Source organism: Salvelinus namaycush, chromosome 2 (assembly GCF_016432855.1).
Source record: "Salvelinus namaycush isolate Seneca chromosome 2, SaNama_1.0, whole genome shotgun sequence".
NCBI classification, from domain to species: Eukaryota; Metazoa; Chordata; class Actinopteri; order Salmoniformes; family Salmonidae; genus Salvelinus; species Salvelinus namaycush.
In genome coordinates this window covers 21,877,524-21,891,028 of record NC_052308.1, presented here as the reverse complement: position 1 = coordinate 21,891,028, position 13,505 = coordinate 21,877,524, and the positions used below count along the sequence as shown (strand labels likewise).

General features: G+C 39.4%; 1 protein-coding gene across 1 annotated transcript in view; it reads right to left on the bottom strand.

Annotated features, from left to right (window-relative positions):
- Positions 1-13,505, bottom strand: part of LOC120020663 (FERM domain-containing protein 4B-like) — a 51,121-nt gene that overhangs the window by 25,868 nt on the left and 11,748 nt on the right. The window contains exons 6-7 of the mRNA XM_038964369.1: positions 10,213-10,269; positions 9,752-9,774 (exon numbers count right to left, since the gene is read on the bottom strand). Of these exons, the coding sequence (XP_038820297.1) occupies positions 9,752-9,774; positions 10,213-10,269 (80 nt within the window). The remainder of the gene's footprint in view (positions 1-9,751; positions 9,775-10,212; positions 10,270-13,505) is intronic.

The window sequence follows — 13,505 nt, the reverse complement described above, 5'->3', positions numbered from 1 at the left end:
TTAGTGTATGTAAACTTCTGACCCACTGGAATTGTGATACAGTGAATGATAAGTGAAATAATCTGTCCGTAAACAATTGTTGGAAAAATTTCTTGTGTCATGCACAAAGTAGATGTCCTAACCGACTTGCCAAAACTATAGTTTGTTAACAAGAAATTTGTGGAGTGGTTGAAAAGCAAGTTAATGACTCCAACCTAAGTGTATGTAAACTTCCGACTTCAAATGTATATGTATGTGTGTATACATATATATATTTATATTTCTGGGGGAGATGTATGATTGTTATCTGTATCTTGTGCAGGCAACAACAATCTAATCCAAGACATATTTAGACTGAACAAGAGGGGGAAAGGAAATTCAATAGCCAGGACACAAAGTCAAACAGAAAGCAATTGAGGTCAGGTTTGCCAGAGTATAGAGCCTATAGCTTTTTGCCACTGAGGAATGGAGTTGAAAACAATAAAACACTGACCAGGAAAACCGGATCTAGATACATCACGTTGTATGTTCTAAAGATGCCTTTATCGTTGAGTAATACATAATTATTTAATATATAAACAGTCACAGGTAAAGCAGATATGTACAGTGGTTCGTCCTTTAAAAAGTTGCAGCGTCCAGCAGCACAGCTTGCGGGGTACAGCAGAATTCTATGGCACGTTATTTAAAACCACTGGTACCATTAATGCTAGTTAGTGCTAGTTTGACCACCAGAGGGCATCTTTGAGAAGCATTTGATAGCCTTCAATACTGGCTGTAATAGAGAATTTAACCCCCTTTTTTTGTAAGAACATAATATATGGGACAGATTAACTTCTTTGGGACAGGGGGGCAGTATTGAGTAGCTTGGATAAAAAGGTACCCAGAGTAAACTGCCTGCTACTCAGTCCTAAAAGCTAGAATATGCATATCATTAGTAGATTTGGATAGAAAACACTCTGAAGTTTCTAAAACTGTTTGAATGATGTCTGTGAGTATAACAGAACTCATATGGCAGGCGAAAACCTGAGAAGAAATCCAACCAGGAAGTGGGAAATCTGAGGTTTGTAGGTTTTCAACTCTTTGCCAATCCAAGATACAGTGGAAAAGGGGTCATATTGCACTTCCTACGGCTTCCACTAGATGTCAACAGTCTTTAGAACCTTGTTTGATGTTTCTACTGTGAAGGAGGAGGGAATGGGAGCTGAATGAGTCAGAGGTCTGGCAGAGTGCCATGAGCTGACCACGCGCGTTCACGTGAGAGTTAGCTTGCGTTCCATTGCATTTCTACAGACAAAGGAATTCTCCGGTTGAAACGTTATTGAAGATTTATGATAAAAACATCCTAAAGATTGATTCTATACATAGTTTGACATGTTTCTACGGACTGTAACGGAACTTTTTGACTTTTCGTCTGCTCGCGCCTCATGAATTTGGATTACTGGGCTAAACGCGCGAACAAAAAGGAGGTATTTGGACATAAATGATGGACTTTATCGAACAAATCAAACATTTATTGTGGAACTGGCATTCCTGGGAGTGCATTCTGATGAAGATCATCAAAGGTAAGTGAATATTTATTATGCTATTTCTGACTTTGTTGACTCCACAACATGGCGGATATCTGTATGGCTTGCTTTGTTGTCTGAGCACTGTACTCAGATTATTGCATGGTGTGCTTTTTCGGTAAAGCTTTTTTGAAATCTGACACAGCAGTTGCATTAAGGAGAAGTGGATCTAAAATTCCATGCATAACACTAGTATCTTTTAGTAATGTTTATTATGAGTATTTCTGTAAATTGATGTGGCTCTCTGCAAAATCACCGGATGTTTTGGAACTACTGAACGTAACGCGCCAATGTAAACTGAGATTTTTGGATATAAATCTGAACTTTATCGAACAAAACATACATGTATTGTGTAACATGAAGTCCTATGAGTGTCATCTGATGAAGATCATCAAAGGTTAGTGATTCATTTTATCTCTATTTCTGCTTTTTGTGACTCCTCTCTTTGGCTGGAAAAATGGCTGTGTTTTTCTGTGACTAAGTGCAGACCTAACATAATCGTTTCGTGTGCTTTCGTCGTAAAGCCTTTTTGAAATCGGACACTGTGGCTGGATTTACAACAAGTTTATCTTTAAAATGGTGTGAAATACTTGTATGTTTGAGGAATTTTAATTAAGGGATTTCTGTTGTTTTGAATTTGGCGCCCTGCACTTTCACTGGCTGTTGTTGAGGTGGGACGCTACCGTCCCGAATATCCCAGAGAGGCTAAGAAATTTGGCTTAATTATTCATATTATGGTGTTTCTATTCCAAAAAAATAATAAAAACCCTCTGGGTTTCCATTAGGATGGAACGGAAAATATGGCGCTGTACAACGTGACAGTCGGGAGTAGGCTACAGTGCTGGGCTATTTAGCTAAAGAATCCCCATGTTGTGCGGGCACGCGGGAGACCGGGGTTCAATTCCCTGATGGGGAGGAAGGAGTAGGCTGTCCTTGTAAATAATAATTTTTGTTAACTGACTTGCCTAGTTAAATAAAGGTTACACTAAGCGCATAACATTTCTACACCATAATTTTAGTCTAACCAATACCCAAACAGAGATTCAGTCAAAAAAAATATCTAATTGATTTATCAAGACCAGTCCCCATGCTTGTCTCAGAGCAGCACGAAACGGTGCTAAAATAGTTGAAGGCTATTGCTTCTAACTTCAATATGCTCTTTAAATAAGACCTACACCACTTTTAACAAAATATTACTCAACACTAGTGAGACTCATGTCGCCTACGGTAGGCCTACAGTACATCGAAAAATATGACGTGACTCTCCGCCAATAATTACATATAGAGGATTGGAGGATTCTAAATTAAACCATAAGCCGCCTCATGGGTCTCCCGGTGCTGGCCGGCATGGGTATCTGTAGCAATGCATTTTGCATTGCAGTGACTTAGACAGCTGCACCACTGGGGAGGCCACATCCACAAAGTATCAAAATACAGAGAGGTGTTGGTAAAGGTATATTGTCTTGATAATAGCTCATAAACGGGCTATTATAATACTGTGCATGGTGTCTAGGTCAGGATAACCAAAACATGTATTTATTAAAGACCATCAGAAAGAATGTTGGTACTTATTTATTTTGATCCGAAAGCCATGAATGAGTGAGTCACTCAGCTTTATGTACGTAGGTGCCGAGGCTATATGACTGTGCCATCAACTTGATAATATATAACGATATTTTGGAGGTTATGAAAGTCAGCGATTGTAATCTGAATAAAGGCTAAAATAATATTTGTAAAGGCCAAAACATTTATTTCTGTTTTTAGAGGGAGAGAAACGCTGGGCAAATTGTGCGCCACCCTATGGGACTCCCAATCATGGTTGGATGTGAGACATAATAATACTTAACTTAGAACCTAACTTAGAATTACATTTGACAACAGAATTCTCCCCCTATCCTCCATCTAGGCAAGTCTATTATCCAGCTACCTGCTAGAACGTTTCCCTAGTCACCGCCATTATTAGTGCAATACCCCTTAAATTGTTGCTCTGTGCTGCCCAGTGTGGTGGGGTGGGGGGGTCCACCCCCCTTTCCTAGGTCTGGGCTAGGTCTGTCTTCTGTGCGCGGCTCTGCGGCCCATCCCGTGCCCCTTCCCTCGTGCCTTGAACCTTGCGCGCTTTCTGTGGATACAGCTGAGAACTGCAAGGTAATCCCATTGTGCTCCACTCGGGAGCCATGACCAATATATATTGTCCTGCTAATAACAGGGTTAATAGTATATATGTGAGAATATTCAAGGGGCTTTTATATCATTCTAAATTAATAATAATCGCTTTGTTTAAAAAAATAACAATATTTTGGAGATGATAATGTAAAATTAGCGAGAAAAAGGCCATTCTTGAACATGGGGTGAGACATTGTAACTCATTTGTAATTATAGCCAGTTTGTTATTTAGAATTATTCATTTCTGTTTTTAGAGGGAGAGAAACCAAAAACCTACAGTCATCTCATGGGTCTCCCAGTTGAGGACAGCACAGGTATAGAACCTGCATCTGTAGCAACACAGCTTGCACTGCTATGCAGTGTCTTAGACTGTTACGCCACTCAGGTGCTGTACAATGTGACCGGTCGGGAGTGGCCTACAGTACTACAGTAAGAGGAAAATAATCCTAACAAAATAAAATAAAAACCTTAGTGTAACAACAGTTTTAGTAAGTAATACTGAAGTCGTGCACAATTATCAGTTTCTATTTAGGTTTATGTCGTCCATTCATTATCCGTTAGAGACACAGTAGGACCCAAAAGCATAATCAGTGCTCTAACTCCCCCTTGCACTGGTCTGGAGCAATGAAGTGGTGACGCAGGGTACCGTACTAAACCACAAATTACCTCCAAGTACTGCAGCATAATCGCAAAACTTTTAGTGGAGCAACCACTGTAGAGATTTTGAATATCAGATTCCAGCTCAGTTCAATGTCAAAAGAACAACATCAAGGCCCTCATTTAATTATAATTTAACTAGGCAAGTAAGTTAGGAACAAATTCTTATTTACAATGACAACCTACCCCGGACAACACTGGGACAATTGTGCACCGCCCTATGGGACTCACAATCACAGATGAGTGTGATACAGCCTGGAATCGAACCAGGGACGGTAGTGACAGCTCTTGCACTAACATGCAGTGCCTTAGACCGCTGCTCCACTCGGGAGCCCACTAAAATAAAAAAGAAGATAAACTAAGATTAAAAAACAAAAAACGAGCCAACGTGATTAAAACCTCTTTAGGATCTTAACCCTTTTTTTCAATTTTCGCCTAAATTAACATACCCAAATCTAACTTCCTGTATCTCAGGCCCTGAAGCAAGGATATGCATATTCTTGGTACCATTTGAAAGGAAACTAGAGGTCGACCGATTAATTGGCATGGCCGATTAATTAGGGCCGATTTCAAGTTTTCATAACAATCGGTAATCTGCATTTTTGGACGCCGAATACATTGCACTCCACGAGGACTAACCACCTGTTACGCGAGTGCAGCAAGGAGCCAAGGTAAATTGCTAGCTAGCATTAAACTTATCTTAGAAAAAACAATCAATCTTAACATAATCACTAGTTAACTACACATGGTTGATGAAATTACTAGTTTAACTAGCTTGTCCTGCGTTGTATATAATCAATGCAGTGCCTGTTAATTTATCATCGAATCACAGCCTACTTCGCCAAACGGGTGATGATTTAACAAGCGCATTTGCGAAAAAAGCACTGTCATTGCACCAACGTACCTAACCATAAACATCAATGCCTTTCTTAAAATCAATACACAAGTATATTAAACCTGCATATTTAGTTAAAATAAATTCATGTTAGCAGGCAATATTAACTAGGGAAATTGTGTCACTTCTCTTGCGTTATGTGCAAGCAGAGTCAGGGTATATGCAGCAGTTTGAGCAGCCTGGCTCGTTGCGAACTGTGTGAAGACCATTTCTTCCCAACAAAGACCGTCATTAATTTCCCAGAATTTTACATAATTATGAGATAACATTGAAGGTTGTGCAATGTAACAGCAATATTTAGACTTATGGATGCCACCCGTTCAAGAAAATACGGAACAGTTCCGTATTTCCCTGAAAGAAAAAACGTTTTGTTTGTGAAATGACAGTTTCCCGATTTGACCATATTAATGACCAAAGGCTCGTATTTCTGTGTGTTATACTATAATTAAGTCTATGATTTGATATTTGATAGAGTAGTCTGAGAGTAGTCTGAGTGAGCGGTGGTAGGCAGCAGCAGGCTCGTAAGCATTCATTCAAACAGCACTTTCCTAAGTTTGCCAGCAGCTCTTCGCAATGCTTGAAGCACAGCGCTGTTTATGACTCAAGCCTATCAACTCTCGAGATTAGGCTGGCAATACTATAGTGTCACGTTCCTGACCTTGTTTTCCTTTTGTATAGTTGTGTTTAGTGGGTCAGGACGTGAGCTGGGTGGGCAGTCTGTGTTGTTTGTTCTATGTTAAGTGTCAGTGTTAATTGACCTTGTATGGCTCTCAATCAGAGGCAGGTGGTTGACGTTTTCCTCTGATTGAGAACCATATATAGGTAGGTTGTTTCACATTGTTTGTTGTGGGTGGTTGTCCTCTGTGTCTGTATGTCTACCACACGGGACTGTTTCGTTTGTCGTTCGTGTATGTAGTCTGTTCCTGTTCGTGCATTCTTCGTAGTTTGTAAGTTCTCAAGTCAGGTCTGTCTACATCGTTTATTTGTTTTGTAGTTTGTTGAAGTGTTTTCGTGTTTCGTCTTTACTTTAATAAACATCATTATGTCCACATTCCACGCTGCGCTTTGGTCCAATCCCTACTCCTCCTCTTCGGACGAAGAGGAGGAGAACGACCGTTACATATAGTGCCTATAAGAACATCCAATAGTCAAAGGTATATGAAATACAAATCGTATAGAGAATTGGAAATATTGAAGACTCATGTTAAAAGGAACCACCAGCTTTCATATGTTTTCATGTTCTGAGCACGGAACTTAAACGTTAGCTTTTTTACATGGCACATATTGCACTTTTACTTTCTTCTCCAACACTGTGTTTTTGCATTATTTAACTTCTTATGGCTGCAAAGGGCAGTATTGAGTAGCCAGTTAAATCGTGCCCATTTCAAACGGCCTCGTACTCAATTCTTGCTCGTACAATATGCATATTATTATTACTATTGGATAGAAAACACTCTCTAGTTTCTAAAACCGTTTGAATTATTTCTCTGAGTGAAACAGAAGTCATTCTGCAGCACACTTCCTGACCAGGAAGTGGAATGTCAGAAATCGATGCTCTGTTCAACTTTATGCCTATACATGGGCGTGATACGTAAGAGTCTACATACACTTCATACACCTTCCCCTGGTTGTCAAGAGGCGGTGAGAGAATTTTTTTTGTGTTTATCTTGGTCTGAGGTGGAATTAAAGCTCTTTGTTTGACGTGACCGTCCATTTCCTGTTTCTGGAGCGCGCGAAAGAGGACACGGATTTGCCTTCTGTTTTGCTCTCGTTATGGACGACTAACATCTCCGTCTTAGATTTTATTTGATACATGTGACCATATCATCGTAACGTATGTTTTTTCAATATAGTTTAATCAGATTATTGAAATTTTTTCGGGAGTTTTGCCGTGTTCCGTTCTCTGACTTTGTTGACGTTGGAGTGATCCGTGCCACTTGGCAAGTGCCCATGCTAAATGAAGAGGGATATTTGCCGTTCCAGATCAAAACAACGACTGTTCAGGACAAAGGACACCTTGTCCAACATTCTGACGGAAGATCACCAAAAGTAAGAAACATTTTATGATGCTATTTCTAATATCTGTCGTGCATGTGAACTGGTCGTGGGCGCCCAAGTGTTTCTGGCTATTGTGGCTACGCTAATATAACGCTACATTTTGTTTTCGCTGTAAAACATTTAATAAATCGGAAATATTGTCTGGAATCACAAGATGCCTGTCTTTCAATTGCTGTACACTATGTATTTTTCAGAAATGTTTTATGATGAGTAATTAGGTATTTGACGTTGGTGTCTGTAAATATTATGGCTGCTTTCGGTGCAATTTCTGATTGTAGCTGAAATGTAAACTATGATTTATACCTGAAATATGCAAATTTTTCGAACAAAACATATGCTATACAATAAATATGTTATCAGACTGTCATCTGATGAAGTTGTTTCTTGGTTAGTGGCTATTTATATCTTTATTTGGTCGAATTTGTGATAGCTACTGATGGAGTAAAAAACTGATGGAGTAAGAATAGTGGTGTCTTTTGCTAACGTGGTTAGCTAATAGATTTACATATTGTGTCTTCCCTGTAAAACATTTAAAAAATCGGACATGTTGGCTTGATTCACAAGATGTGTACCTTTCATCTGGTGTCTTGGACTTGTTAATGTGTGAAAGTTAAATATTTAAAAAAAATATCTTTTGAATTTCGCGCCCTGCACTTGAGCTGGATGTTGTCATAAGTGTACCGGTGTCGGGCTGCAGCCCAAACAGGTTAAACCAAATTGAACATGTTTCATTATTTATTTTAGACTAAATAGATTTTATTCATGTATTATATTAAGTTAAAATAAAGGTGTTCATTGTTCATTCAGTATTGTTGTAATTGTCATTATATATATATAAATCGTCCGATTAATCAGTATCAGCTATTTTTGGTCCTCCAATAATCGGTATCGGCGTTGAAAAATCATAATTGGTCGACCTCTAAAGGAAACACGTCGAAGTTTGTGGAAATGTGAAAAAAAATGTAGGAGAATATAACACAATAGATAAAAGATAATACAAAAAAATATATATATATATTTTGTATTTTTTTTGTACCGTCATCTTTGAAATGCAAGAGAAAGGCCATCATGTATTATTCCAGGCCAGCTGCGATTTAGATTTTGGCCACTAGATGGCAGCAGTGTATGTGCAAAGTTTTAGACTGATCCAATGAACCATTGCATTTCCATTCAACATTTTCTGTCAAGACTACCCAAATGTGCCTAATTGGTTTATTAATACATTTTCATGTACAAATCTGTGCACTCTCCTCAAACAATAACATGGTAAACTTTCACTGTAATAGCTACTGTAAATTGGACAGTTAGATTAACAGTAGTTCGATTAACAGCAGTTAGATTAACAAGAATTTAAGCTTTCTGCCAATATCAGATATGTCTATGTCCTGGGAACCTCATGCTAATCGCATTAGCCTACGTTAGTTCAACGTCCCGCAGGGGACCCACCGACCCTGAAGAAGCTTTTAAGGTCATTCCACCTCAGAAAGCAGAAGAAAGAGGATTTCGACACCTCCCATTTCAGATTGTTCTGAAAACGCTCCTGTAGTTAGAAACATATAAGATTAGCATTCCTGAAACATTATTTTGTTGAAATATGGGACTATTCAAGGAGAGTTGGGTTGAAGCATTAGGTTGCTAAGAGAAGAACAAACCTAATTGCTTTCATGGAGGACTGGCTTGACCACACTATTTATTTTCATCATGAGCAAAGCTATCGGGTTTCTACCAAAAGTTGCAAAGAAAACGTTGAGTCCTATTTATTAAACACAAGATATCAGCATAATGGATAAAAGGATGTGGTGGCAGTAGCAGGAACAGTGGCATCTAGTGGGCAGAACTTGGTACTTTCACACTAATTTATGGTAGCACACCTGCAGCTTCCCAGGAGCGACGTTGGGGACGTCTGTACTTCTTTGCTGTAGTGGCTAAAGAATGTAAGTGTGTCAATGGCTAATTTCTTTGTACAGGGGAAGAAAACCATCACCAGATTTACAGGGAATACATTACAAAGGTTGAAGAAGCAATACCCCAAGCAGCAGCTCCATACTACTTGTCAGACAGAGAGCTGATACTTTATACATTAGGTACTACATTTATTGAAGATTATAAGAATCCTATGAATTAAAATGGCCAATTTGGGTGACATCAATTTGCTTAATTTCTCAGAGAGCAAATGATATTTCAGCAAAATAATGTTTCAGGAATGCTAATCTTATGGGTTTCTAACTACAGAAACAATTTGAGATGGTGGGTGACATGGCTTGCTGAATTGAATTGGAATGACCCTGAAACTTTCACAAAAACATCTTTAATGAGTTAGCCCCAGTAAGCTGAAGCAATTTGTTATGATATTTAACAAAATATGTATGCAGATTAGTGATAATTTTGATCTAATAATAATAATAATCTATTAGTGTTGACATGAGTGACTAACCTTGTGTAGTCTCCTTTGGCCTCCTGGGAAACAAAAGAGTACCGTTACAAGTTAAAATAATTAATATGCATCAAGTACTAGCCTGGAGGACTTATTAAAACATTATCAATATGTCATCAAATCAAATTGTATTGGTCACATACGCTTGGTTAGCAGATGTTAATGCGAGTGTAGCGAAATGCTTGTTAATAAGTCATTAATAAGTCTTCAACGATATTTAGGACTACGGTAACACTTTTCAATCTTACTCAGTTTTGAATAGTATTTACAGCAAAACATCTTATTGCACACTATAAGAAGTACAATGATTTCAATATTGAAGTAAAAACGTAGCTGTACATCACTCACAAGACGATTCCTGAAATGAATTTATTTTAACAGCGTGCATGACAGTGTTGATTCAGTTTATATTCAAATCCCTGATGAATTACAAATCACACAAGCTACAAAAATGCACTTACCTGCAAAGCATATGCAGCTAATTTGAAAACATTTTCACTCTCCACTTCGATGATCTCCTGCCGTTAAAAAATGAGAAAATGTGTTATAGTGTAAAAAAAAAACAAAGGTACCACGTTCGAACAGTAGCACTTGACTTAAGATAAATATCATTCCCACCAGTATGTACCTCAACGCCACAGTTACCGTCTGAACCAATGTCAATGAAAAACGGTTGTACGTATTTAAGGTTGATTCGGAATCTTAAAAGTTATTAATATTCTTCATCGACGTTCGAAACTAAATATTGTTGCGTAGACTACATAATAACATGGAACGACAAAGTACATACAATAGCTACACAAAGCCTCTATTACCACAGTTATTTATAATTTCAACAACCTAATCATCAAAATGGTACATTCTACGAGCAAGTTCACGTTCCTCCAGTGTTGAAAAAAAAATTCGTCTTGGGCACTGAGCTATATGGTCCTGGAGCGTATTCATTACGCCAATTCTGTCTCAAACCATTTCCTAAACGGAAGCAAACAGGACGAAACGAGGAGATACCTACCTGAATTTGTCCAACAGAATCTCTCGTTTTGCTCTGTTTGCTTCCGTTTAAGAAACACCCCTGGGATCCAAAACGGAAACAAACAGAGCAAAACAAGAGTTTATATTGGATAAATTCAGGTAGGTACATCGCCGTTTTTCAACAGAATCAGCAAAATGAATGCACCCCTGGCAAGTTGTCAGCATTGTATCTAAGATGGTGGATAAATTAAGATAATTCACTCAGGTCGTTTACCATAGAAGAAAATGGTTAGTTCCTGTCTACCTAAACCGGTGTGTCTCCCATAGACACCAATGCAATAGCAGCTGGGTCTGGTCTACTTAGTTCTTACGCTGCGTTCACAACAACTGGGAACATAGGAAAATACGAGGTCAAATCATAACGTTAGTGATCACAGTAACTCTGTGTTGTTGTTTTTGTCGAACTGCTTTGCTTTATCTTGGCCAGGGCGCAGTTGTAAGTGTGAACTTATTCTCAACTGGCCTACCTGGCTAAATAAAGGTGAAATAAAAAATAAATAAAAATATCAGGTCGGAAAGTTGGAAATATAGAAAGACGCCTGAGTTCCCGAGTTGCAGTGACCGTTCAAATAGATATTTCCCAGTCAGAGCTTGTTTATTTTCAGAGTTCCCAGTTGTTTTGAATGCACTGAAGTTGGAAGTCTGCGATTTCCTACTTCCCAGTTGTGTTGAAAGTGGCGATAGAGCCCCATAGTGGAGGTGTCATTGTAAAAGAAAGTATGTCCTGCTTCTCTCCTCTCTACCTAACTTGCCCTCGCAGTCCCTTCAGTTTCACTTAAGTCCCATTCGTTTGGCTGCTCAGCCTACCTTAGTTATACCTCACCCATCATAGCACTGCTATTCCTAACCAATCAGAGAGCTTGGAAATGCACATCTGGACACTGCACCCGCCCACCCAGGTCAGAGTGTTATCATCATCCGAAGAGAGAAGATGCACGCTTCTGAGTACTTTTTATTATCGACAGTAACACGAATGTCATAATGGTGTGCATGCATCGAAATAAACATGACAATAAGATTTCAAGTCATTCAGATTACCCCAATCATATAAACATCTTCAAATGGAAACAGCTGTGTGTGTGTGTGTGTGTGTGTGTGTGTGTGTGTGTGTGTGTGTGTGTGTGTGTGTGTGTGTGTGTGTGTGTGTGTGTGTGTGTGTGTGTGTGTGTGTGTGTGTGTGTGTGTGTGTGTGTGTGTGTGTGTGTGCGTGTGGTGGTGACTATCAAATCAAGAGTACAGTGATGGGCCTCAACATCATGTTCTAACCGGACTGCAATCTAGTGGGCAGAACCAAACCAATCAACATTAAGTACAGTTGAAGTAGCCAAATACATTTAAACTCAGTTTTTCACAATTCCTGACATTTAATCAGAGTAAAAATTCCCTGTCTTAGGTCAGTTAGGATCACCACTTTATTTAAGAATGTGAAATGTCAAAATAATAGTAGAGAGAATGATTTATTTCAGCTTTTATTTATTTCATCACATTCCCAGTGGGTCAGAAGTTTACATACACTCAATTAGTATTTGGTAGCATTGCCTTGAAATTGTTTAACTTGAGTCAAACGTTTCGGGTAAACTTCCACAAGCTTCCCATTCCTGCTGACAGAGCTGGTGTATCTGAGTCAGGTTTGTAGGCCTCCTTGCTCGCACACGCTTTTTCAGTTCTGCCCACACATTTTCATTTTCTATAGGATTGAGGTCAGGGCTTTGTGATGGCCACTCCAATACCTTGACTTTGTTGTCCTTAAGCCATTTTGCCACAACTTTGGGAGTATGCTTTGGGTCATTGTCCATCTGGAAGACCCATTTGCGACCATGGCCAAACAGTTCTATTTTTGTTTCATCAGGCCAGAGGACATTTCTCCAAAAAGTACGATCTTTGTCCCCATGTGCAGATGCAAACCGCAGTCTGGCTTTTTTTATGGCGGTTTTGGAGTAGTGGCTTCTTCCTTGCTGAGCGACCTTTCATGTTATGTCGATATAGGGCTTGTTTTACTGTGGATGTAGATACTTTTGTACCTGTTTCCTCCAGCATCTTCACAAGGTCCTTTGATGTTGTTCTGGGATTGATTCACACTTTTCGCACCAAAGTACACACATCTCTAGGAGACAGAACGTGTCTCCTTCCTGACCGGTATGACGGCTGCGTGGTCCCATGGTGTTTATACTTGTGTACTATTGTGAACGTGGTACCTTAAGGCGTTTGGAAATTGCTCCCAAAGATGAACCAGACTTGCTGGTTAAGTGTGCCTTAAATTCTAAATAAATCACTGGCAGTGTCACCAGCAAAGCACCCCCACACCATCACACCTCCTCCTCCATACTTCACGTTGGGAACCACACACGCAGATATCATCCGTTCACCTACTCTGTGTCTCACAAAGACATGGGGGTTGGAATCAAAAATCTCACATTTGGACTCATCAGACCAAAGGACAGGTTTCCACCGGTTTAATGTCCATTGCTCGTGTTCCTTGGCCAAAGCAAGTCTCTTCTTCTTATTGGTGTCCTTTAGTAGTGGTTTCTTTGCAGCAAATCATGTCACGCCCTGACCATAGAGAGCCCTCGGGGTTCTCTATGGTGTTTTAGGTCAGGGCGTGACTAGGGGGGTTCTAGGTATTGTGTTTCTATGTTGGTGGGTGTGTGAGTATGGTTCCCAATTGGAGGCAGCTGATTATCGTTGCCTCTAATTGGGGATCATACTTAGTGTGTCCTTTTGC